The sequence below is a fragment of the Eleginops maclovinus genome, chromosome 8, assembly GCF_036324505.1.
Source record: "Eleginops maclovinus isolate JMC-PN-2008 ecotype Puerto Natales chromosome 8, JC_Emac_rtc_rv5, whole genome shotgun sequence".
In the NCBI taxonomy this organism is placed as follows: domain Eukaryota; kingdom Metazoa; phylum Chordata; class Actinopteri; order Perciformes; family Eleginopidae; genus Eleginops; species Eleginops maclovinus.
The window spans coordinates 17,848,191-17,874,695 of record NC_086356.1 but is presented as its reverse complement, the minus strand read 5'-3'; the positions used below and the strand labels follow the sequence as shown (position 1 = coordinate 17,874,695).

General features: G+C 40.5%; 1 protein-coding gene across 2 annotated transcripts; it reads left to right on the top strand.

The window, feature by feature from the left end:
* The first annotated feature begins 1,461 nt into the window (after window positions 1-1,461).
* On the top strand, window positions 1,462-25,731 carry ttll11 (tubulin tyrosine ligase-like family, member 11). Of its 2 annotated transcripts, none has more exons than XM_063888911.1 (10): window positions 1,462-1,597; window positions 10,222-10,321; window positions 10,830-10,963; window positions 11,614-11,904; window positions 12,683-12,967; window positions 13,085-13,180; window positions 13,271-13,383; window positions 20,164-20,406; window positions 21,501-21,607; window positions 23,451-25,731. In XM_063888911.1, exons 3-10 carry the CDS (start codon window positions 10,832-10,834, stop codon window positions 23,756-23,758), a joined length of 1,575 nt encoding a protein of 524 aa, XP_063744981.1. In that variant the 5' UTR covers window positions 1,462-1,597; window positions 10,222-10,321; window positions 10,830-10,831; the 3' UTR covers window positions 23,759-25,731. The 2 variants fall into 2 exon arrangements, with proteins under 2 accessions (XP_063744981.1, XP_063744980.1); XM_063888910.1 differs by having other exon boundaries at window positions 1,505-2,565.
* Window positions 25,732-26,505: the final 774 nt, after the last annotated feature.

Genomic DNA, 26,505 nt, shown 5'->3' with positions numbered 1-26,505 from the left:
TGGGACTCGGCTGTCTAACAGCAACCTGTCTCTTCGTGTAGGGAAAAACAGTCTTTTTTACATTGTGAATTACATTTAGAAAAAAATAACAAGTACAAGAACCGTTTTGGATATTTGCTTCAAAGACGATCACAAATACACAACTAGACATGGCTGCAACTGAATGAAACATCCAGTACCTCTTAAACTCCTTGTAGCAGACAACCTATTTGTACCATCTCACCTCAGGGAAAGCTGACACCAGGAAGGACTCAGAGGATGTACTGAACACACTGGAACAAGGTGAAGGACATTCATCTACACATGGTTTAAGGCTCTCTTTCTTTTTGAGCTCCCCTTCCAGGAAGATATTCTCTGAAAAAGTAATTAAAAAAAAGCACTTGAAGATACTCCCTGTCATGCCTTCATAATAATCAAAAATACCATTGAAAGCACTGGCAGACTGTTCCAATAGTGGAGCTCAACAGTAAAGAGTACCTTAATCAAAATGCCTCTCTGACTTACCCCACTGCTCTTCATAGCGAAAGGCCAGCTCCTTGGTATCTCTTGATCCGTCATCCCTGACATGATGCGAAATTCCCTCCACATGTGAGGACAGAAACTCTGGGATGTCATCTGGCTGCGCAAGGAGTGTTGCCCTGGTTATGCATTCCAACAGACATTTAACACCATAAGGTGTGCAATTATGAGCACTCATCTTTAAAGTTATGACTTTCCTGAAGACATCTTGTGGACATGTGATTTGTAAATGAGTGCAGAATGTCTGCTTAAAGGAAATATTGTGTTTCATTAGCGACATGCAATTTTGATTTGAAAATGTGTATGTATTTGATTCTCATTCTGCTTTTACCAGCGTGATTCTATTATTTGTGTTTTTAAAATACATCAGACTTAATGGAGGGATCCTGAAATCTAATATTTGTATTGCTAAATAACTGTAATATTTGTGCTTACAATAAACACAGAGCAATTAAATAAATGTTTACAATGACACTAAACATAGGATAACCCAACTTAAATAAATTGCTGTATTTATTTAAATTGGGTAAATAAATACACAATACTGATGGCCAAATTTCCTTAACCCACTTTAAATAAATGACTGTATTTATTTAAAGTGGGTTAACCTATTATAGCCCTCAGTAGAGTGAAGAAAAAGTATAGGTTAAGGATGTTCTTTGATCTAATAGGGGGACCGTCACTAAAACATGGCATCCCCGTATTGCCTTCAGGTGACGTAGGGACAAAATACTACATCTAAGCAAATACTACATCTCAGCAGAAACCAATTGAAGACATACATAGTACGACTTCACAAAATGTCAGTGTTATAAATCGTACTCTAAAATGAGGAATTACATGTACAAATTATTTTCGCTAGAATGTACTTATAGTGGAAGTCGGAGATTACGATGAGCTCAAAAGGCAGCATCAGCTGTGTTCAAAGCAGATGGAGGCTGGGCAACGGGCGGCTCTGCCTTCTGCTGCTGGTTCACAACACAGGGACGATAACATACACAGAGAGCGGAGGACTAACTGTGGGCGACTCTACAACGCTGCTGGTGACCGCAGACATATACATAACGCTACCTGTAAGGTAAAGTCTGTCATGGGTTAACGGGTTGTTACGCCAACGGCACAGACCCATATGTTAGCTAAATGACAAGTTAACGGCAGGTTTAGTTGTCTTCAATTAGCTGCTAGCTACAAGTGCTAACGTTAGGGCAAGTCAACGCCAGCTTGTGACACCCGCTGGCCTTTTAAAGTTTAAATATTGTGGCCATCTGGCATCGTTATTTTTTTCCCTTTAGCCTGAGCTGTGAGCCGGTAACTAGCTTAAAAAGACTGAGCATATCTCCACTCTGTTTATTAAACGACCTGACAGAACCAAATGGCTTTTACTGTTTAATGAGCCACTTAAGCTAGCAATGCGTTCAACATCTTTCCAGAATACCGTTAGCTTGCCGGGTTATTATTGCACTTTGGGGTACAACTGTCCCCTGTTCAGCAGCCTCCCTGCACGTAGCATACTGCATTATGAGTGAGCGTTATGTAAAAGTCAAGATTCACGTCGAGCAAATGAAATCATTCGGAGAGGATGCAGAGAAGCAGGGTGTGGATGCTGAGGAGGAAGAGGAGCAGGTGGCCGTGTCTTCGTCCCCCCTTGCCCCTGTCTCCCCAGACCCGCCCAGCATCACCATAGCCGGGAGAGATACGTCCAACACTTTTAAACATAGGGGGAAAAGTCGAATTAAGATGGGGAAAGATGACAAGAACAGTTGTGGCAAACACAGCTTGGATGTGTCACTGCATGGTGGGAGAAACGTGAATAAACTAGGCCATGAGCGGACACTTCACATCAAAGGGACTGGGAAAATACTGCAGGGCAAGAATAATGAGAATAATGGGGTCAGCAAGCATCCGTCCAAGAACATTCAAGAAGCACACCGTGAGGACGGATTCAAGCTTGCAAGGAAGAGAAGGCCAGTGACTGTGGACACATCCAAAGCCAAAACCTCCTTGGAGGCTCTGAAGTTGAGCATCAGGCAGCTGAAGTGGAAAGAGGTGTGCTAATGTCTTTATTTCTAATGATTTTGCTGTTGATATTCACCCATGTGCTTTGCAGGTTTTATCCCTATGGAACAATAAGGTACTGGTTAGAGCTGCAACTATTTGACAGAAAAGTAATCCTCTTTTGACATTCAATTATGATTTAAGTCATTTTCATGCATAATTAGCAGGAAATGCAGCTTTCAGCCTCTCAAAAATGGAGATCTCCTTATAAATACTTCTTTCTGTCCATCAACTACTTAACAGTTAGTCAACTATCTATTATCCCTTTCTTTTTTTCCCCAGTGTCCTTGTCAAAGCTTGACAAAATTAATGATTCAAAACCTTGCACATTATTAATTCAATAACGTGATTACTTTTAAACCAGTCATAATGGATGACAATTTGTTGTAAATATAAAACAACACATTTAAAACATTCATCAGGGACCAAATTGACGTATTTCTTCTGTCTCCCTGACACCATCTGGTCAATCTGAATGTGATGCAATTAATACCAGCTATCATTATGAACATGATCTCCATTATGCATGAGAAGTAAAGAAGGGCAACACGATGACATTGGTGAAGTAAAGACTCTACTTATCACCGGTGACCACGCAGTGACACTTAACCCCTTGCAGGTTGGGTATTGGAAACGATAGACAGAAGGCCTATACATTACCACGCTTTGTCCTCAACGTGCACCCCCAACAAAGTCAAGGGCGCTATATTTCCTCTGACATATTGAAAGTACCTGTCAACATCTTTGAAGGGATTGAAACTCGAGTAGCTTGTTTATCAATTACGAGAAGAATATGCATTACTTGAAAAAGGATTTGTAATATGAAGTACTTGAAGGGATAGTTTGGATATTTTAAAGTGCTGTTGCATGAGCTTTATACACTGACTATGGGTACCTGATAGAAACCTTCTAAAAAGTGGATGTAAATGACCACGTCTCTACATCTGCAGTGTTTTTGGCCTGAGAAGGACAGCTGTCCACTGACTTTCAGCATATGGCCTTCTCTCACACAGTGGGAAATGATTAGCCATAAGCACCTCTAATCCAATAACACCTCTAGTCCTCTTTTAGGCAGAGAGGTTGGCAAGCCTGAGGGTGTAAATGACAACTTCAGGAGAAGAGACTAATAACCGTGCATGGAGGGATGTACTTTTTGTATTGGGATTCTACAGACATTTTAAAATGGTCTGCCAACTGGGGGCTGCCTTGGAGCATCTTTTGGAAATAATTACTTGTATAATTGAACATTTGTAGATGCTATTTACTGGAGGCTTTACAGATGTTCTGCAATTTAAATGATCGAATATCATCACATGCACAGCACACACTGAAATTTAGACTCTACAAACTGGCCCCTCTCCAGGTCCCACTCAAACCTTAGTCCAGTCTGTTTCCTAAACCAAGTCCCACAAACTAAACAACCTTTCTCTGCTGGCCTATATATGGTTCTGTTCTTGCTAAATGATCTAAAGTCGAATACAAAGGAGCTCGTTTTATTATGCTCTCATACACTTTTTTTTTATTCTTGTGAAAGACCCAAAGAAAATCTGCATTGCACTCATGACATATTTCTTAATTATGTAGAATTGTTCATACCTGCTTACCTAATATAATGATAAATCCCATTGTCCGTGTACATTGAGAGCACATGCCAGTTAAAAAGTGGCAAACTGTGCAAATTGCCATTTAAGAGCACAAGACTTCAGTGCCGTGCATACAGACAATTGAAAAAGAAATGTTGAGAGTATTAAGTAAAGAATAGTTGAGCGATTTGAAAGAGGGTGGAGCCTCAAAGTCATAAAATAAAAAGTCAATATTTAAAAAATAGAGGTACGATGAAGTAGCTTCAGTAGCAGATAAAACAAATAACTCAAGATTCCTGGGATGCTTATTTAATGTAGATTTGGTAGAACTGAAAACTGTGGGAAATAACGGATTTTAAGAGGAAGAACATTTGATGAAAGAAGCCAAATGTTCTTTTTCTGTGTTTCAGTTTCAAAGTGTCTTCATTTGTAAAATAGCTCACTAAGCCCACACATGATTTATTCCACAACACGGGGTAACATGTTTCTATGTCTCCATATGTGAAAAAGAAGACCATTTTTTTAACCCGGATTCAAAGAAACTCCTCAATTAGTTTGACCTCCTGCGCTGACGGGATCAGACAGTTGCTGGCAGCTGTGTGTCAGTATTTATAGCCGCTCTTGGCTGTGGAGCAGGTTTCCCCTGCTGCACACGCTACGATGCTAACTCATTAATGAGATGCTCTGTCACAGATCTAACTCGTAGCTGGGCAGTGGGTCGGGTCTTGTGAGAGCAGCATTAAGAAGTGGTCAGGATATCCTCCTGACCTTAATACATCTTGATATAGAGCCCTGATGTAATGAAGTTAGAGATAGCCTCCATGACTAAATGATTTGCAGCTCAGCGATGATGTTTTGAGACTCCGATTTGAGCTGTCAACTTTTTATATATTGATGAGGAGGGAGGACATCAGGGAGGACATCTTTAAAATGAATTATTCAGATATGTTTCTGAAGATTTTCAGGAGAAAGACCGTAGACTGTAAAAATAGAATAGAAGACAGAAAAAAACAAACATTTATTGATTTAACTTTTTACTGTCCTGGTTATAGCCTAATTCTTGAACAATGTTTTGCAGTTCACTTATGACTAGCCTATAGCAATAAACTTAATTATTACATCGCTTTACATTATATTTACTGGATATTTTTATCCAAAGCGACTTGAAATATTTTGGATATGTTGTGGTTGTTGTTATATTTAGTTGCATGCAATGAGAGTCAGCTTCCTGTACAGTGCAGCAGGGATGATTTTTTTTTTTGTAGGCCAACCCCGCATGTAAGCATCGCCCTGGTTCCCTGACATTAAATCAATGGGATTTTTCCATTGGATTATGGATTATTGGAGACTTTCTCTGGCATACTTTATATTGTGGTGCCATGGGAATTGGACACAGAGTCAGAGTGTGTGACAGAGGAAATGTGCTGCACAGAACACGAGTCTGTGGCGACTTCATCACAACAGAGGCTAGCAGGTTGAACAATACAGGATGCCTGAGAGCCTTACTATACTGTTATATTTACAAAAATGTCCCCTGCCACCTTAATTTTGTGTTTTTCTTTTCATAAATAACATCATTTCCACCATGAACTAGTGCATAAAAATCTACCAGAATCCAGGAAATAAAACAAGTTACCTCCCCCCAACTCCTTGTTCAACTTCCATCCCTTTATGTGGAAATATTAAATAATTTAAGTCAAGAGGAGGAGCCCAGCTGTGCATGTTTTACAAGCAGATTGTACTTGTGTGACCTTATCGTAAACCCTCCTTTGCAGGCACATCTTACTAAATGAGTTGTGCACCCTTTAAATAGCAGGAAAATACTGTCACTAACTTTAGTTGAGCTTTTTTAGTCAATGACGCTTTCTACTGGCTCAAGATAGCACGGCCCCAAGAATGCATGTGACCACACCTCATTTTAAAACACTGGGTTTAATTTCTTAGTGACACTCAAACTAGCAGTGACGTTAGGTAAAGATGCATGACTGTAATATCAATTGTTTTATTTCATGATGGCAACACATTTTGCGAATAGTAAATGGTTTGGAGTGTGTGGATGTCTGCTGGAGTAGAGGTGTGTTAAAGACAAAAGCGTTGCTGTGTGCCAGCGGGATCGCCTAGATCTCTAAATACCTCTCCGTTTCCCAGCTCATCACAACAGAGCACGCACTGCCTCCCATCTTAAGGCAAGATTATCCCTGCACTCTGGATGACTCCATAAGGACAAACGCCCGCTAATGTCCTAATGTCCTGAGTCATATTAGCAGATCAACATTCTCAATCATTTACTGATGCGGAAAAAGGGTCACAAATATATGATATATTGTGGGGAGAACAAGTATTTGATACACTGCCGATCTTGCAGGTTTTCCCACTTACAAAGCATGTAGAGGACGGAAAAAATCCCAAAAATCACATTGTATGATTTTAAAATAATTAATTTGCATTTTATTGCATGACATAAGTATTTGATCACCTACCAACCAGTTAGAATTCCGGCTCTCACAGACCTGTTAGTGTTTCTTTAAGAAGCCCTCCTGTTCTCCACTCATTACTTGTATTAACTGCACCTGTTTGAACTTGTTACCTGTATAAAAGAGACCTGTCCACACCTCAATCAAACAGACTCCAACCTCTCCACATGGCCAAGACCAGAGAGCTGTGTAAGGACATCAGGGATACAATTGTAGACCTGCATAAGACTGGGATGGGCTACAGGACAATAGGCAAGCAGCTTGGTGAGAAGGCAACAACTGTTGGTGCAATTATTAGAAAATGGAAGAAGTTCAAGATGTAGGTCAATCTCCCTCGGTCTGGGGATCCATGCAAGATCTCACCTCGTGGGGCATCAATGATCATGAGGAAGGTGAGGGATCAGCCCAGAACTACACGGCAGGACCTGGTCAATGACCTGAAGAGAGCTGGGACCACAGTCTCAAAGAAAACCATTAGTAACACACTACGCCGTCATGGATTAAAATCCTGCAGCGCACGCAAGGTTCCCCTGCTCAAGCCAGCGCATGTCCTGGCCCATCTGAAGTTTACCAATGACCATCTGGATGATCCAGAGGAGGAATGGGAGAAGGTCATGTGGTCTGATGAGACCAAAATAGAGCTTTTTGGTCTAAACTCCACTCGCCGTGTTTGGAGGAAGAACAAGGATGAGTACAACCCCAAGAACACCATCCCAACCGTGAAGCATGGAGGTGGACACATCATTCTTTGGGGATGCTTTTCTGCAAAGGGGACAGGACGACTGCACCGTATTGAGGGGAGGATTGATGGGGCCATGTATCGTGAGATCTTGGCCAACAATCTCCTTCAGAGCATTGAAGATGGGTCGTGGCTGGGTCTTCCAGCATGACAACGACCCAAAACACACAGCCAGGGCAACTAAGGAGTGGCTCCATAAGAAGCATCTCAAGGTCCTGGAGTGGCCTAGCCAGTCTCCAGACCTGAACCCAATAGAAAATATTTGGAGGGAGCTGAAAGTCCGTATTGCCCAGTGACAGCCCCGAAACCAGAAGGATCTGGAGAAGATCTGCATGGAGGAGTAGGCCAAAATCCCTGCTGCAGTGTGAGCAAACCTGGTCAAAAACTACAGGAAACGTCTGCTCTCTGTAATTGCAAACAAAGGTTTCTGTACCAGATATGAAGTTCTGTTTTTCTGATGTATCAAATACTTATGTCATGCAATAAAATTCAAATTAATTACTTAAAAATCATACAATGTGATTTTCTGGATTTTTGTTTTAGATTCCGTCACTCACAGTTGAAGAGTACTGTTCTAACAGTACCTATGATAAAAATGACAGACTTCTACATGCTTTGTAAGTGGGAAAACCTGCAAGATCGGCAGTGTATCAAATACGTGTTCTCCCACTATATGCTAACTCATACATGAATCAATTAACCTTGAACTTTTTTTGTATTATTATAATTTTTTTAAATAACACATTGTTTTAACATTTGTAATAGTATTGTTGCTATCTCTTTTACATCATTTGTGTTTTTATTTGTATTTTTACCTTTAAAGAGAGAGCGATCATTGATCCCAATTTGGGAAATGTTTTTGTTGCAGCAGAACAATAAAACAAAATAAAAACAAGGCAAGGTAATTACAATAAAATAAAATAACATTTAAAACAAAGTAAAAAAATATACAATTTGGACAAAAAATGTACAGAAAATATAAACAAAAACGAAATATAAAGCAGAATATAATATTTACAGTCAGTGTGAAGGTGTGGAATATTAAATAGAATAAATATGGAAGGTACTGTATGGTTTAAATGATCTGTACTATCTCCGTGTATAGCCGTATTTACCTACAGTGGGGCAAAAAAGTATTTAGTCAGCCACCAATTGTGCAAGTTTTCCCATTTAAAAAGATGAGAGAGGCCTGTAATTTTTATCACAGGTATACCTCAACTATGAGAGACAGAATGAGAAAAAAAATCCAGGAAATCACATTGTAGGATTTTTAATGAATTTATTTTCAAATGATTGTGGAAAATAAGTATTTGGTCAATAACAAAAGTTCATCTCAATACTTTGTTATATACCCTTTGTTGGCAATGACAGAGGTCAAACGTTTTCTGTAAGTCTTCACAAGGTTTCACACACTGTTGCTGGTATTTTGGCCCATTCCTCCATGCAGATCTCCTCTAAAGCAGTGATGTTTTGGGGCTGTCGCTGGGCAACACGGACTTTCAACTCCCTCCAAAGATTTTCTATGGGGTTGAGATCTGGAGACTGGCTAGGCCACTCCAGGACCTTGAAATGCTTCTTACGAAGCCACTCCTTCGTTGCCCTGGCGGTGTGTTTGGGATCATGGTCATGCTGAAAGACCCAGCCACGCTTCATCTTCAGTGCCCTTGCTGATGGAAGGAGGTTTTCACTCAAAATCTCACGATACATGGCCCCATTCATTCTTTCCTTTACACGGATCAGTCGTCCTGGTCCCTTTGCAGAAAAACAGCCCCAAAGCATGATGTTTCCACCCCCATGCTTCACAGTAGGTATGGTGTTCTTTGGATGCAACTCTGCATTCTTTCTCCTCCAAACACGACGAGTTGAGTTTTTACCAAAAAGTTCTATTTTGGTTTCATCTGACCATATGACATTCTCCCAATCCTCTTCTGGATCATCCAAATGCCCTCTAGCAAACTTCAGACGGGCCTGGACATGTACTGGCTTAAGCAGGGGGACACGTCTGGAACTGCAGGATTTAAGTCCCTGGCGGCGTAGTGTGTTACTGATGGTAGCCTCTGTTACTTTGGTCCCAGCTCTCTGCAGGTCATTCACTAGGTCCCCCCGTGTGGTTCTGGGATTTTTGCTCACCGTTCTTGTGATCATTTTGACCCCACGGGGTGAGATCTTGTGTGGAGCCCCAGATCGAGGGAGATTAGCAGTGGTCTGGTATGTCTTCCATTTTCTAATAATTGCTCCCACAGTTGATTTCTTCACACCAAGCTGCTTACCTATTGCAGATTCAGTTTTCCCAGCCTGGTGCAGGTCTACAATTTTGTCTCTGGTCTCCTTTGACAGCTCTTTGGTCTTGGCCATAGTGGAGTTTGGAGTATGACTGTTTGAGGTTGTGGACATGTGTCTTTTATACTGATAACGACTTCAAAAAGGTGCCATTAATACAGGTAACGAGTGGAGGACAGAGAAGCCTCTTAAAGAAGAAGTTACAGGTCTGTGAGAGCCAGAAATCTTGCTTGTTTGTAGGTGACCAAATACTTATTTTACCGAGGAATTTACTAATAATTCATTAAAAATCCTACAATGTGATTTCCTGGATTGTTTCCCCCATTCTGTCTCTCATAGTTGAAGTGTACCTATGATGAAAATTACAGGCATCTCTCATCTTTTTAAATGGGAGAACTTGCACAATTGGTGGCTGACTAAATACTTTTTTGCCCCACTGTATGTACAAAACTGAATTGCCCTAAAAAAATGTCAATAAACAAACATGTGAGAGAAGTGAATGTTCATCCTCAAAGTCATTTTTTTTTAACCATCTTTATTCCCTCTTTCTGTTTTCTCTCCTTCTCTGCAGTTCCCTCTGGGGAGACGAGCCCCCTGTGATATCTACTGGCATGGCGTTTCCTTCCATGACAATGAAAACATTGTCTCAGGGCAGGTGAACAAGTTCCCAGGTATTTCACCGCTTCTATCACCTCCTGTTGATGTTGTCCACCTCAAACCAAGAGATGGCTTTATTTCAGCCCGCAGTGCTTCATGTGTGCTCAGTATTCAGTAATCACAACAGGGGGGATTCAGATAAACCCTGACTGATCCTCATAGATCCAATGCTAACCTTTTCATGCCATGGCAATAATAATGACTTTAGAGACTCAGAGATTATTGTATTAGAGAGAAATGTACATCAATGGAGTCTCCAGGTTACTACGTATCTGGCAATACTATTGTGTTGTGGTTGCATGATCCTGTCTAAAATGCCAATCACGCTTATTTAATTGTTGATTTATTAGTTTTAGCGAGCGTTTGCTGCATTTCTGCGACATATCTATAGAATGAAATAAAAAAGCGTGTTCCTCGCATCACCTAGAAAAGTGAAATCAAAAGAAATGACTTTTTTTGATTTTGATATGTTACATGACCGCCTGTTGCATTTATTTATCTTTTTTCTTTTTTGTGTTGCAGGAATGATTGAAATGCTGAGGAAGATCAACCTGAGTCGGGCAGTGCGGACAATGCAGGAGTTGTTCCCGGAGGAGTACGACTTCTATCCCCGCTCCTGGATCCTGCCTGAGGAGTGCCAGCAGTTCTCCACACAGGTATACTGGCTCTCATATCATGAACCTGGACAATATACAACCAGATTTTTTAAATTTAAGTTGCATGCACGGACGGTCAATAATTCAGATAAAAATATGACCTATTATAAACTGTAGTAACATTATAATATTTCCAGCAGGGGGCACCAGAATATCAGAGTTTTCATTCTACTAGGTTTGCAGCAGACAAAACAAAAAAGACCCTCCTTCCAAATGTTTTGTATGTCACAGTGTCAAGAGTTACAAAACACATTTACATTTCAGCACTGATGCAACTCAAACTGCTTTACATAAGACATGAAAAGTATTGAAATAAAAGGCAAAAAGAAGAACATGATACCAACTTTTAAATACAATTTCAAACGCTCATTAAAGAGCAGAAGGAAATCAAATATTCAGACATAAGAAATGAGCAAATTCAGCTAGAAGTTACAGTGCAATAAATGATAATAATGTGATTTAATAAAATATCACGCAGAAGATATTAAAGACCTGTGATGAATTGATATCATCTTTTATACGTGAAACTTTCCTCGCTCGACTCTGAGAGCTTTGTTTTAAATGTTGCAGCGGCATGTGAAAATGTTTGCTTGAGGTCTTACCAAGAGAGGTCTCTGATGTTCTTGTTAAACTCCCCACCTCTGCTTTAGATCCGCATGGTGAAGGAGAACGATGCCACGGTGAACCCCACCTTCATTGTGAAGCCCGACGGGGGCTCTCAGGGCGACGGCATCTACCTCATTCGTGACCCCAGTGACCTGAAGCTCATGGTGGGTTCACAGGCCAAACAGGCTGTAGTCCAGGAGTACATCCAGAGGCCGCTGCTCATTGACAAGCTGAAGTTCGATATCCGCCTCTACGTGCTGTTGAAGTCCCTGGAGCCACTGGAGATCTACATTGCCAAGGAAGGCCTGACACGATTCTGCACAGAGCCCTACCAGGTAGCCACGATGTCCACAGGTTCACTCTGAAGCTGAAACGCGTACTTCCACTTTTATAGCATGTCACTCAGATGCAGGGAGTCTCTTTTTCTCTACTGTGATTTTATCAAGAACCATTCATCTGATTTTAGATTTAACCAATAGAGCAAAACATATCTTAAAAATAGTCATTATGTGCCCCAGGAAAAATAAATGAAAATAGTGTGAGTCTCGGGATGCACAATATTACGTTTTTGAAATATACACACAGTTTTTTTCACCTAAGAACATCAAGTCCTTCCTGAAGTAGAATTAACAAAGTATTGTTCCTACTTTGATTGTCACAGTCCACTGTCACATGCAGAACAAAACATGTCATTTTAAAAATGCATATATTCACTGGGCAAAACGAATAACGACTTCGACTACATGTAAAACAGGCACTATTCTTCTATATAACATATTATTTTTAAAGCCTTCTTTTGCTTTATTATCACCTATGTGAGACTGTTCTTTCTTACATTATACTTCTTGTTTTTTTTTCAATCAGGATCTATTTTTAAACCCCCTGCCATCATAGTGAGCTAGGCTTTTTCAAGTCGCTAATGTGAGAATATTCCATTATCCAGATGATGGAAATGGCCCATGGTCAACTTATTGTGAGTGTTTTTCATTGCTAATCTTTTATGGAGTGAAGTTGTTTGGATGAGCAGCATCACCAGAGGAGGAGCAATCCACTCTTTCTGAACAGCACTGCAGTAGTACATTGATTAAAGCCGCTCTTATTCTGATTTTGTAGGAACCAAGCCAGAAGAATCTGAGCCACGTCTTCATGCACCTGACCAACTACTCGCTGAACGTCCACAGCGGAAACTTTGTCCACTCAGACAGCCAGAGCACAGGCAGCAAGCGCTCGCTCTCCAGCGTGCTGTACAGGCTGGCAGCTAAAGGTGTGGACATCAAGAAGGTGTGGTCGGACATCATCGCCCTCGTCATCAAGACTGCCATCGCCGTGGTGCCTGAACTTAGAGTCTACTATCAGGCTGAAATACCGCCTGGCAAACCGGGACCCACATGCTTCCAGGTGGGTGGGACTGAAAAATAAAAGCTATGCAATGATGCATTTTCTACCTCATTCAAGAACGTTTTTATTGGTAGGGGATGAATAAAATATGAATAAAGAAATATGTTTGTTTCTCAGATTTTAGGTTTTGACATCCTGCTGATGAAGAACCTGAAGCCAGTATTATTAGAAGTCAACTCCAACCCCAGTATGAGAATAGAACATGAGCAGGAGGTCAGAGTGAATGTCATCCTCAGTGTTTGTCAGAGTTTTCTTATATTGTTTTATTCTCTTTGCTGTGATAAATATTTCTGTTTGTCTCAGGTGGCACCGGGAGTTTTTGAATATGTTCCCAGTCCGGTCGACGAAGAGGTCAAAGTGGGTGTGATCAGGGACACTCTGCGCCTTATGGATCCCGGCCACAAGAGACCTTCAATGTAAACACACACACACACACACACACACACACACACACACACACACACACACACACACACACACACACACACACACACACACACACACACACACACACACACACACACACACACAGTAAACACACATTTAGAAGTGGCAACATTCTCTGAGGGGTTGAGGGCTCCCTCCTGAAGACCCGTAGTTTCTCTCTGATGCCTTCTCTCACGCATCCTCTGCCTCCCATGGTTTAGATCCTCTGACCACCGTTCAGTGGGCCAGTTGCTCAGCCAGGCTCTCCTTTGACTTGGTCACTCTGACTGGCAGACCAATACAGATTCTGAAGTTTTCAGCAATCACGTTAAAAAATCAAGATAACCGCGCCGTTTTGAATCTACAAAGAGCCCATTGATGATGGTCAGACAGACAAACTATTAACAAATGTATATGGGGTTCGATGATCTGTTTTGATTTATAGTTTAATTTAAAACAGTAAATAGACGCAGATCATCGATCTCCATTCACATTTTTTATAGTTTGCCTGACCATCATAATTGGGCTTCTTGTAGATTAAAAAAGAGCGGTTATCTGAATGTTTTGATGCGATTGGCGAAAAATTCAGAATCTGTATTGACTGCAATTCAAATGATAGCAAATCTTTTCCCCCAAAAGTGGGTGGGACCGTAATTTCGCCAGAAAGCGACGTAGGTGTTACTCTCATCTATTCAGGGCGATGACATCCCCGGAACCCCCTTCCAATTTTGTTTTTAAAGATTGCCTTTTTGTACTCGATGACTTTTTTATGAGTACAGATTAGAATTCATAAAAAGATCACAAAAACACACTTAAAGTATACAACACACGTTTATTTACACATTAAACAAAATACTAACACAGTGCACATTCTACACTTATCCATAGTCAGTGGGAAAAGCAGCAAAACATATTTATAATCCTAAAACATCCACATGTATATGCTGTATCTGGAATATTTTCACTCATTTAACATGCCATAAGAAATCCATTTCTGTCTGGAAATTAAAAAAGCTCTCTTCAAATCCACCAGTCTTCTTTAAGGGAGGACACCAGAGTTACTGGTCTACCTCTGCCTTGATAGGTTAGTTTGTTTATGTGCTTAAAAGGGTTAGTTTGGATGCACCAGTATTCTGAAACCTTTCAGGCGGTCCTCTGTAATACTCTGACCATGCAAGTGTACCTCATTTAACCCACATCAAGAAATCCTCCAAAAGAGTGAACGATGTGTTACCTTACTCTACCCTTCCCTTCTCAGAGCTCTGCACCGCTCTCTCCATAAGCCTGTTAAATAGAAAAATGTAATTCAGCTGAGTCGAGGTGGAGATTCACACAACTGTACGAGTGTGATGTCTCAATCTGCGCGTCTGACCAGCCCTGTGTGCTGCCTGGCAGTAAACCTCCTCCACTCCCTCTTAATCTGTTTTTCTTTTATGACAAGAGGATTTACTGTTTTCTATTCCACCACCATCTCCATGTGTTTCCTCTCTCTCCATTTCTTGCCTCCTCTGCAGATTATGTTCCATATCAGATATTTGATCTGCTTTGTTCTGCCAGCGACGGGCATATCTTCTCGGGGATAATACCCACTTAGCTATTACATTCATGATGATGAGTAACGCATGGATATAATGCGACTATAATACGCTTAATCCTCATGACTCCCGCATTGCTACATTTTCATCCAGCTAGAATCAGCAGAATCACATCTTGGGCATGAATGAATTACACTACAGCACTATGTCAAATGCACAATTTGAATTCTGTTCATTTCATCGATATCCGATCTACGTACTTACAGACTCCTAATCCATTCATCCAACGCCACTTTTGATTTTGATCATATTTTCTGTAAATATTGCTAAATATTTATAGAAATTGTTTGTTTGTATCAGCCCCACAAATACAGTTGTGGTTGAGCTAACATGTTTCCATTTGAGTATTATTTGTTGAGTTGTGAAAAAGTGGCTTTCAGTCCTTTTGATTTTCTAAATCATATGGCTCATTTCACTGTTTGTACATACCTCCACAAAGGTCTTAATCTTCCTGACATCGTTACTGGAGTTTAAGCAATGTGATTACAGCACAGATGGTGCAGCCACATATAGACAAACTTGCGTTGTGGTCTCTGACAGCTGTTGTGCAGTGGGATTTATGGGATTCAGTCGCTCAGAACGCAGAGTTTAGACTGAGCTCACCCACGTATGAATCTGACTTGTCAAGATGAAGTGGAAGTGAGGTGAGAACTGACCAGGCACACAATACAGAGCTGCAACCCAGTAAAAAAAGGTGTTTCTTATAAAGAATACGGAGTGAAACCTTATATAAGAGAGAAAGATAAATATAAAGTGGCAAAACAAAGTGGCATTTTGGAGAAAGAAGGTAGAGGTTAATGAGGATTCATTTTGGAAAGCGGTGTGATGCTATCAGTGACTCAGACATTTATTTCTTCCACCAAGCTCATTAATCCTGTGTATGATGTCTGAGGGTGATTTATGATGGATGTGTGGGTGGGAACAAAAGTCATCTGCATAAAGAGAGATAATGTGTTAGAGAATTATACATCACCTGGTACATCAGGGTAACTGAGGTGAGTCTGTTTCACAGTGGAAGATTTGAATTCATGCACGTAACCCATTCATTTGAAATCTGCATTACTAGGTTTTGTGTGGCCACTTGGGGACAGCAGAAACGAGCTGTGAAAAATGATTTGCATGTCGACATCCTTCCAAGTTGATATGTGTTAGCCAACAGTTGCTTGTTAACACATACTGCCATTACAGAGCATCATGAGCATAACATCAACTGTCATGTGCTAGCTTATGCTTCTGCTTCAAATCATGCCCCACATTTAATAATTTAACATGTGCACTTGTTCATGACTTTCCTTATGTTTTTTGAATTCCCTTATGTTGAACATAACTTTCTGGTTTAGTGCTCAATAAAAGAAAATAATATGATTACTTTATTATACAGTCTGGATGTGTGCTTTTGAAACGCCACTAACACACTGGGATGTTAAACCCCCAATAGGTTACATGGTATCAGATTTAAATACCTTTCCTGAGGTCTGCCAGGAGCTTTAGCTTAAGACCTCTTAGCATTTATTTTCTACATTTCTCTCTGCCATTGTTCTGACGAGTGTGTTCTTGGTATGACGGCAACATGTTTGCCCTTCCTGTGCCACATGGATAATTGCAATCAGATGCAAAAACCTTATGGTTGTGTTTGCGCTGTAGTATAATTATCTCACTATCTATGAGGAATCGGACCAGATGGGGCAGATAGTGCTTGCAAAAATAATCATGTCATGTTGATTCTATCGGGACTGCAGTCTATTATTTGTGAGAGGGGTGTGAGTGAACAATAAAGAGTTGCAGTAATGAGCTGGAACCCCTGAGAAAGCTCCAAAAGCCGAGGGGAGCTGCAGATTAGGGAGATGTCACGTTCTCAAATTTTAAAACGTTCATTCATAGATATAGCATACACCGATCAGCCACATTATGACCACTGAAGTGAAGAACAGTGATTACAGTGTTAGAATGGAACGGGGGGGGGGGGGGATGTTAGGCAGCAAGTGAACCCTTTGTCCTCAAAGTTTGAAGTGTTGGAAGCAGAAAGAATAGGCAGGCGTAAGGATGTGAGCGACTTTGACAGGGGCCAAATTGTGACGACTAGTCTAGCCGTCACAACTAGACTAGTCAGAGCATCTCCGAAGCTGCAGCTCTTGTGGGGTGTTCCCGGTTTGCAGTGGTCAGTACCTACCAAAAGGGTCCGTTGTTACCTGGGGAAGACATGGCACCAGGATGCATTATGGGAAAAAGGCAAGCTGGCGGAGGCAGTGTAATGCTCTGGGGAACCTTGGGTCCTGCCATTCATATGGATGTTGCTTTGACATGTCCCACCTACCTCAACATTGTTGCAGACTAAGCACACCCGGTCAGGACTGTTTTGTCCGCAAAAGGGGGACCTACACAATATTAGGCAGATGGTCATAATGTTTTGGCTTATCGGCATACTTCTTAAAGCTGCGTAATGTTTTTTTCTGATTCTTGTGGTTGTGTGGATAGGAAAACGTGAAAAAAGTGTCTATTTTAAATCACACACACACCTGACTTACTCACATGTCGGAGGCTAATTTGTTCTGTTTGTGTTTTGGTGTGACTCAGGCAATAAATCCAAAATTCTCCCTTTTTAAGACTTTTGACAATCTGAAACGGCTTTAGTGATTAATTCACCAGGAGGCTGGGAAAATCATTGAAGCCGGGTAATGACAGCTAAATTAGCCCCCTCTCACGTACCCTCAGCCAACATTTAGCACCAGGCCTCTGTAAATCTTTTTAATATCCTGCCAACTTTTGCTTCCTTGCCTAGCCTCCATCATTTTCTCCTCTCCCTCTGCTGGGAATGTGGACCTTCCCCTCACTTCCCCTGCCTGTCAGCTTCTGGTGAAGATGTGTCTGTTTTTAGCTGAGCCCGTCCTGTCTAAATACATGTGGGTGGTGTCCTGCTGGCTGCTGAGGAATGATTGATTCTATTAAACATTCAGCAACGCTCTCTATGTGCCATTCACACTGCTTACTAATTCATGGAGAAAGAAACTGTCTCATAAAAGTCAGCAGCACTGAATCCCCTTGACGTTCTGAATCCCCTCTGTTTCCTTCGTTACTTGTGTTTAACATTAGTTTATTTTAAGGCCCTGCACACCCACTCACGTGTTGTCACTGATTCTCGCTAATGAGGCCCCTGCTCAGGTTGCTATGATTTATTCAAAGTCACTGCACAATGAACTTATACAAATGATGAGGCCTAATTGATACTGCCCTACAGTCACAAGTTCTGCAGAGCTAACAGGCGAGAGCAGGAGATGTCAGTTAAGCACAGTGTCTACACTCCCACACATTCCTAAGGGTAGACAAACGCCTGACTCATCTTCAGTTTCTGTGAGGAGGCAAATCCGTCGGTAGAAGCACAATGGGAGTGCACCGTTCAAATGAATGAATTGTGAACTAAAATAAGTGGAAATTAGCGGAAAGGTAAAACGTCATCACATGTTTATTGCATTATTTACTTTACCTACAGTGGGGCAGTTTGGGGAAACACAGCTCAGCGATGAGAAATTCTAATTCTATATTACGGACGAGAGCATTAGGAACTGTAAACACAGCTGACTATCATTTGAACATATTATTTATAAAGTCACTTGTTTTCAACTTTATTTGGAAGAAAGTTATCCAAATTAGAGCGATTATGAACATGTTTACACACAACTTTAAACAAATGCACTAATATTTAATGATATATCTCCTTTATAATGTTTTTAGAACTTTTAGTCAGTTTATTTTACGTGTAATACACACATTTAAGGGACTTAATTCTTTCTTGACTGAGCCTGATATCCTTTACCTCCACAGCAGATCAGTCTTTTGTTATTGTGAAGTACACACTAACAATACTTATCTGTAGGTCTTTGCAATACACATAATGCCTTTAGGACTCAAAGTGAAAACTCTTCTGGGTTCCCTTTCTTATTACATTTTTTTGCTAGTGATTGTGAATGCCTTTCCTGCCTCCATAAAACATTTTCAAAAGTTTTCTTTTAGTATTTTAAGGCCAGATTTTACTTCCTCATTTGCATGGATCTTCCATCTCTTGGGACAGCGATGCTGAATATCCAAACCGACATAAGTGCTTTAATATTCTGTCGCATCAGCATTCAAAGCATCAAACATGAACTCAATAATTAACCTCTAAAAGCACAATTAGTCCCCCATCAGCATGTGCAATGTAACTGTCATTATCAGCCCTTTTACAAGCTCAGACTTTTTGTTGGCTATTGTCTTATAGAATATATAATAGAGTGAAAGCACTGTAGCTTCTCAAGAGGCTCTCCTGGGTATGAAGTCAGGCTGCTACTCCCATCAAAAGTACTCTTCCTTTTTTACTTGACTAAGTTTCCAAACTTTGTTAGAAGTATTAACTTTCTCTTTTTAAGCATTCAAAACAAATATCCTAATTCTACATGCAACATTCATAGCGTGTAGATGTACAGTGAAGGAAATAAGTCTTTGATCCCCCGCCGATTTTGTAAGTTTGCACACTTACACAGAAATGAAAAGTCTATACTTTTAATGGTTTATTTTAACAGTGAGAGACAGAATATCAAAAAGAAAATCCAGAAATGTGCATTAAGAAAACTATATGAATTGATTTGCGTTTTAATTGTAGGAAATAAGTATTTGATCCCCTTGCAAGAACCACAGTTCTGGCTCCCACTGACCGCTTTAAGAAAGTACTCCTGATATCATCTCTTAACCTGGATAAAAGACACATGTCCACAGTCAATAAATCAGATTACAACCAGACCATAGAAGTGGGCAAACTTACAAAACCGGCAGAGGATCAAATACTTATCTCCTTCACTGTGTCTACTGTTGCACTAAATGCTGTGAATGTGAGCTCAGTCGGTGAAAAGGCTGTGAAGTGAGGGGGTGGAAAGACATTATTCTTCCCATGTCCCCACCAATCCAGGCTCTTAAGTGCAGACTCAAAAAGAAATCTCAGTGCATTTATGTGCGTCCTCAGGTGACCTGTAACTCTGCGTTGGCTCTTTGTTGTCGAGCTTCTGTCCTGCAGGGCCTGAGCCGTGAAGTAGGGACTTTTGTTGTCCTTAATTCAACATGCTCACTCAACTGCTTTATTTTTTTCATACATTTATAATATAATGTGTTTTCTTTTTTTATTTCCCTCCTACCATTTTGCGGCCAAAGTTCTTACCTGAGGGCGGGTGGGACTGAACACGGGGAGGAGATCCTGATGGAGGCGGAGCCACACGAGAGGAGCCCGGATGACGGATCTCTGCCTTCTCTGTGTCTGAAGCAGGTCTACCCCAAGTACACCAAACAGTTCAACTACCTGCGGCTGGTGGAGCGCATTGCAGCGCTCTTCATACGCTTCCTGGGGGTCAAAGGCAACATGCGCCTGGGCCCCACTGCCTTCAGAACCTTCATCAGGTACACGTCTTATTTCATTATTATATTGGATCCCCATTAGCTTCTGCCTTAGCGGCTGCATGAGTTCCTGTACGTCCATCAAGATTATTAATATGAGCAGCAAACCACCAGTCAGATATTGGGAGTATAAAGGCCCTGGGTTAGACCTCTTCACAACGATCATTAATTTAGAGGTTTTTCAAATCATATAGTGTTCAGTGTGCAGCCTATTATTTCAGATAAATATGATCTTGAATAGCATTATTGTTTTACTCAATGTTAAGATCACATGACCTGGGTTCTTCTTAAAGAAAAGAAAAGATTAATATTTATATATTAGTTGCATAAAACAGTTGTGTAGAGCCTTTCCTTGTTTTGGGTTATAACAAACAATTAACACTGTTCTATAAAAAACAGGTTATTTTACTTTCGAAGCTTTCATATTTATTGAGTTTCTGTCTGTGCGTACAACTGTGTGATAAATGACACATTTCTTCAATTAATTAACAAAGCAAGCTGTCTCACTCTATAATAATAATAGATTACATTTTTATAGTGCCTTTCAAGGGACCCCAGGCCGCTTTACATGGTGTAAGGACAGACAAAAAACTGACTGACTGACTGACTGACTGACTGACTGACTGACTGACTGACTGACTGACTGACTGACTGACTGACTGACTGACTGACTGACTGACTGACTGACTGACTGACTGACAATAATCAATATTCCTATAATGATAGGTCACTTTATTGATGCAATAATCTAAATACATTTCTAACATTTTGTTCTGTACCAGGGGATTCAGTCTCATACCAATTTCATATATATATTCCCAAGGTGCATCATTTTGAATTCCTAAGGTATTGCATAACCCAAATAAACTGTAATTTTAATATGCACATTTTCTCAAAAAGACTATATCACGACATTTCGGATGTGGGGTTTGCGTCTGTGTTCCATCATCATATGTTTGTTGTGTACCATTTGGTTTGCTCCCTCCATGTCCTTGAAATGTTGGCAATATTTTTGACTTCAGAAGGGATGAGTTACTAATATCTCAGTTGGATTGTAAACTTGTAGGCTGACATGTTTGATTTGATCATTTCTTCAGGACCTGCAAGCTGAGCAACAGTAACTTCTCCATGGCTTCGGTCGACATCCTCTACATAGACATCACACGTCGCTGGTCGGGAACACTGGCTGATTCTAGGGAAGCAGGTAAAACACACACAAAGGGACACTCAAACATGGATGCAAAAACAACCTTTCCCCTACAAAGGAACAACATGTAAAGGATAGAGAGCCTGATATCCCTGAGACTCGGAGCAAATAACGTGCTTGGAGATAATTGCTTGTCATTCTTTGTCAGATTCCCTCTGACACTGTGCACTAGCATAATTGAAATGAGCTGAGATCACAATGTGACAGCCAGGAGACTCTCCCATGAATTATTCAGACGTTGCACCTTGCGAGGAATGTTTGCGAGGCGGAGTGGATGGATGGAGATCACATGGACAAGGATGGAAGGGTCTGTACGGAGGAGATTGTGGGCTGAATTCAGAATGAGCTCATACGTATTCAGAGGGACTCGAGTGTCAGGGTCTGTTATTTCTCTGGATGTGCTTTGGAGGATTTGTGGGGAAGCAATAAGAGGCAAAAAAAACATGGTGTTTTTCTATTTTTGGGATATGCAGCAAAGTTCTGAAATGACACATGAAGGAATGTATGAAAATGCTCGCCTCTTGGATCTGTAATTCGGATTCACAGCAAAACACCCCCCAACCCTCACCATGCCGGTCCTTATTTCTGATATTATTTTTTTGTCTGCAATCTTGTCTTCCTCTTCTCGATCACAATAACAGAGGTTAAAGCAAATCATTATCAGAGCTTTGGAAATTGTTTGACTGTTTCTTTTTGCATATTTCTATTGACTTTTTTCAACATGGTACAGTTTGACTTTTCTTTTTCTTTTTATCTATGCCATGCTTTTTCAACATCCTATAATGCTTTTTAAAAATTATAAAATACTTACCTTTTGTGTCAGAAACATACAGATACTATCTACAGAAGCCATGAGGAACTCTATTAGATCATTGAAAACGGGTGAAATGGACAGTTATGTACTTGCATGAACACATTTAAATCTGAACGGTTTTATTCCCAATTCTAACTAGAGGTAGTTATTCACATTAGCCTCTTGTGGCCAACATGAGTATTACAACAACCAACACCTTGCATGGATATTCTCTCTATGATTGGACATGTTATACCAGAGTGTAGGAATACTCTGTCACAGTAAAAGTATTCTAAATGTTCCTCCAGTAAAAGTAGAAAGTATTCTCATCTAAATGTACTTAAAGTAGCGACAGTGAAAGTAGTGATTGTTTGATTGGTCCATTTCAGAATAATATCTCTGATATGTTTTATAATGATTGATCATTAAAGTGTTCTCAGAGCTGGTAAAGGTGCAGCTAGTTTGAATGGCTTTGTATACTGCAGGGTAGCTGCTGGATTTACTCCAGGTGAACTACAGTCTGATTTAAGGGCTGATTATATTTACCATCATTAATCCAGATCTGAAAAGTAACTAAAGGGACTAAATAAATGTAGTGGAGTAAAAGTACACCATTTACCTCTGAACTGTGGTGGAGTAGAAGTACAAAGTAGCATACAATGTAAACACTCAAGTAAAGTACAGTACCTCAACATTGTACTTAAGTACAGTACTTGAGTAAATGTACTTAGTTCCTTTACAGCTCTGATAATGGAAAGTCTAGAATGTGCTTTTTATGACATTATTTGCAGAGACACAACAGTTCCCACACTTGTGACAGTAGCATGGAATGACTCAGGATTTGGGTTGCAACAATTTAGCTTAGCTCAAACACTGGAAACGGGGAAAGAGCTAGCTTGGCTCTGTCCAAAGGAAACAAAATCCTCCTACACGCAACTTTAAAGCTCACAAATAAACACGTGATATTTAGTTTGTTTATTGGCATTGTCATTTTAGATTTCCTTCTGAATTACTGCGGGCTCACCTGAACCGCTCTGTGCTCTGCAGGTATGGGACTACAAGCCTTTGTGGAAGCCTTTTTCTACCTGGCAGCTCGCAGGTTCAAATCCCAGCCGCTGAGGGAGCAGGTAGCGTCGCTGCTGGAGCTGTGTGAGGCTCAGCTGGAGTCCCCGCCGGGTGTAGAGGAGCGGCGCTCAGTGAGCTGCAGCAGGGCCATGCCTCGCACCATCAGGACTCAGACACTCACCCACCCTCAGCTCGCCTCCCCCGGCCCCCTGCGTCGGGCGGCCAGCCAGGACTACCGGCTGCATCAGAGACTCAAGCCTCGCACTCTCAGGGCCAACCTGGAGAACTGAGGAGAGCGGGCTCCTTCGGGCGTCCCACTCCCAAACTCCGCCTGTAGCCCTCTCCACAGGAGCTGCAACATTAGCATTCCCTCCTCTCAGCTCACACACGCAGGGCATGATGGGAGCTGAGAGGAGGACTCGCTGGACCCCTGCTGGCTCACTTTGCGGGAGCACCGTTCTCAGCCTGATTGCTTTTTCTCCAGAGGTGGGAGATGACTGCAGGAGGTTGTTGCATTTCTTCCTCCCCTCCTGCTGAGATCATATATGAACACCGTGGTCCAGTCAGGAGGACGGACGGCTGCATTTAATAAATGTACTGATTCCACAGGGCAGCTATTTGCTTCCCTTTCTCCACAACAGCTCACTGAAACCAACTTTATGTTCAGGGATAAGATGAGATGCTCCAGCTTTATTTTCAATGGGGATGCACGATATGAATTATTTTCAGCCAGCTCCGTTAACCGACAAATCTATGCTTCTTAACCTATAAAAGGATTTCACATTTTTGTATTTTTAAAGAAGTTCATATGCAAACATGAAGGCTGGGATGTAGGGAGCGAAGATGGATAACATCACCAGGGTTTTTTCTAGAAAAATATAGTATGAGGGTGAACATTATAGTCTATACATGTCTTAAAGCTGCTGAGTCATATATTGCACCTCAAACAACAAATAAATCCAGAGTTACGATTTCTTTACTTCCTCTGCAGAAACAAGGAGAGTAAAAGAAACTAAATCAGAAATCTCAGTTTCAGTTACAAAGCTGTCTCTGCCGTCTGACCAGACATTTGACACCATCTTCATATGTCCGGAGTGATTATACCGTTTCGGACCAACAGAAGTATTGTTTTCTTCAAGGTTTCAAGGTTTCAAGGTTTTCTGGCATCACTTTAACATTTTACGAGGAAAATCTCTATTTTGGTTTGAGGGCGCACACCGGGAGTAAGAGGGCGCAGCGCTCCTGTTACCTGGTTTAGATAAAACCCTGCTCACTATTGCTAACACAAGAACAGTTTTTTAAAGATAAAGGTGCGTCAAATAACTTCAATGTAAATGAAATGCTTTGACATAATCTGGCAAATGTTATTCTTCTTAAGAAAAGTAAAACAGTTCCCATTATTGACTGTTCTTAATCGCCCTGTAGATATCGTGCATCCTTAGTTACACACATAAATAACTGGGTGTGAGGGAGTGTCCTTATATTCTTGAATTTGCACAACAACTCTTTGACATTTGCACAGAGATGGATGAGAGGGTGACCGAGCATGTGAGCACAATGTGTACGTCAGAGTGTGTGTGTACTGTACTGTATTTATTTGTGTTTTCGCTCGATGATGAAAGCCTATTTACAGCCAGTGGCTCGATGTGCGTTGCACCTCCGTGAGCCCATTAGTGATGAGTTAAGTGAATAAGTGTTCAAAGGGAAAAGGCCATGCCACCACTTATCCTCTTTTTCTGCAGCTATTCGGGTCAGGCAGCTGTCAGACCTCCAGTTTTTAGGGTGATCTCTCTGTAGACACACAGTTGCTATGGGTATTGATTATTGCATGGCAGAAATTGTCACAATCAGATGCAATGTTCATTATGTCATTCAGACAGCTTTTTGTAGTAAAACCTCATCCTGTGTATCGTGGCTTCACACAACATGACAATAAGATCATGGCTGTTATTTTAATTAATTACACTACAGCGACTCACTGAACATTAATATTTGAATTGTGTGTTTGTCTCTTTTACACTTATATTATTAAATGCATTTGTCACATGCAGACTGACAATGATGTGTGACGTGTTACACACAAAAACCATCACACTAGCAGATGCAGATCAGACAGTGAACTACACTGTCTGTGAGATGTACTATAGGACAAACAGATTTCCTGCAGTATGATTGTTTCTATGAAGTAGATCTATGAGATTATGAACAGTGATTGATCATATTGTATTGATAGCACTGCAGAACAATAAAAGTCATTTTGCTCTTTGTGTGTGTTTATGTGGCCACTGTGATACTAATCAAATATCTATTTGAAAGAACTATGTTTAACAAAAGTTATCATAGTGTTTAGTGTTCTTTATTCACCAGATTTGTAGCTGACATTGATGGTCTGGTTGCCCTGATCTGTAAAACTTGTTAAATGTTCACCTTGGATTGATTTCCCCAACGTCATCATCACATGTTGTTCTGGGATAGTTTTTTAATGTTATGATATACTACATTGTGACTGTCATTTTTAACAACATACTACACTATGACTCTTTTTGCTTTTGTTGACTGTTAATTATTATCCTTCTTTTTCTTAAATGCTGTACTTTGACTTTTTCTGCACATTTTTTAACCTACTATACTATGACTTAGTTATCATGTTTTTCAAACTACTATACTATGACTTTATTTGTTGACATACTGTACTATGATAGTTAAACAATAAATTTGACTTTATCATGAATTGTCTTTCATATTTTTCAACATACTATACTTTGACTCTTTTGACATGATGTACTATATACTATAACTTTGTTCTATATGTTTCCACATACTATACTATACCTTTGTTCTATATGTTTCCACATACTATACTATACCTTTGTTCTATATGTTTCCACATACTATACTATAACTTTGTTCTATATGTTTCCACATACTATACTATAACTTTGTTCTATATGTTTCCACATACTATACTATACCTTCTTTTTCATGTTTTTCCAGCGCTATACTATGACGTTATTTTTCGACTACGGCTTTTTTCATA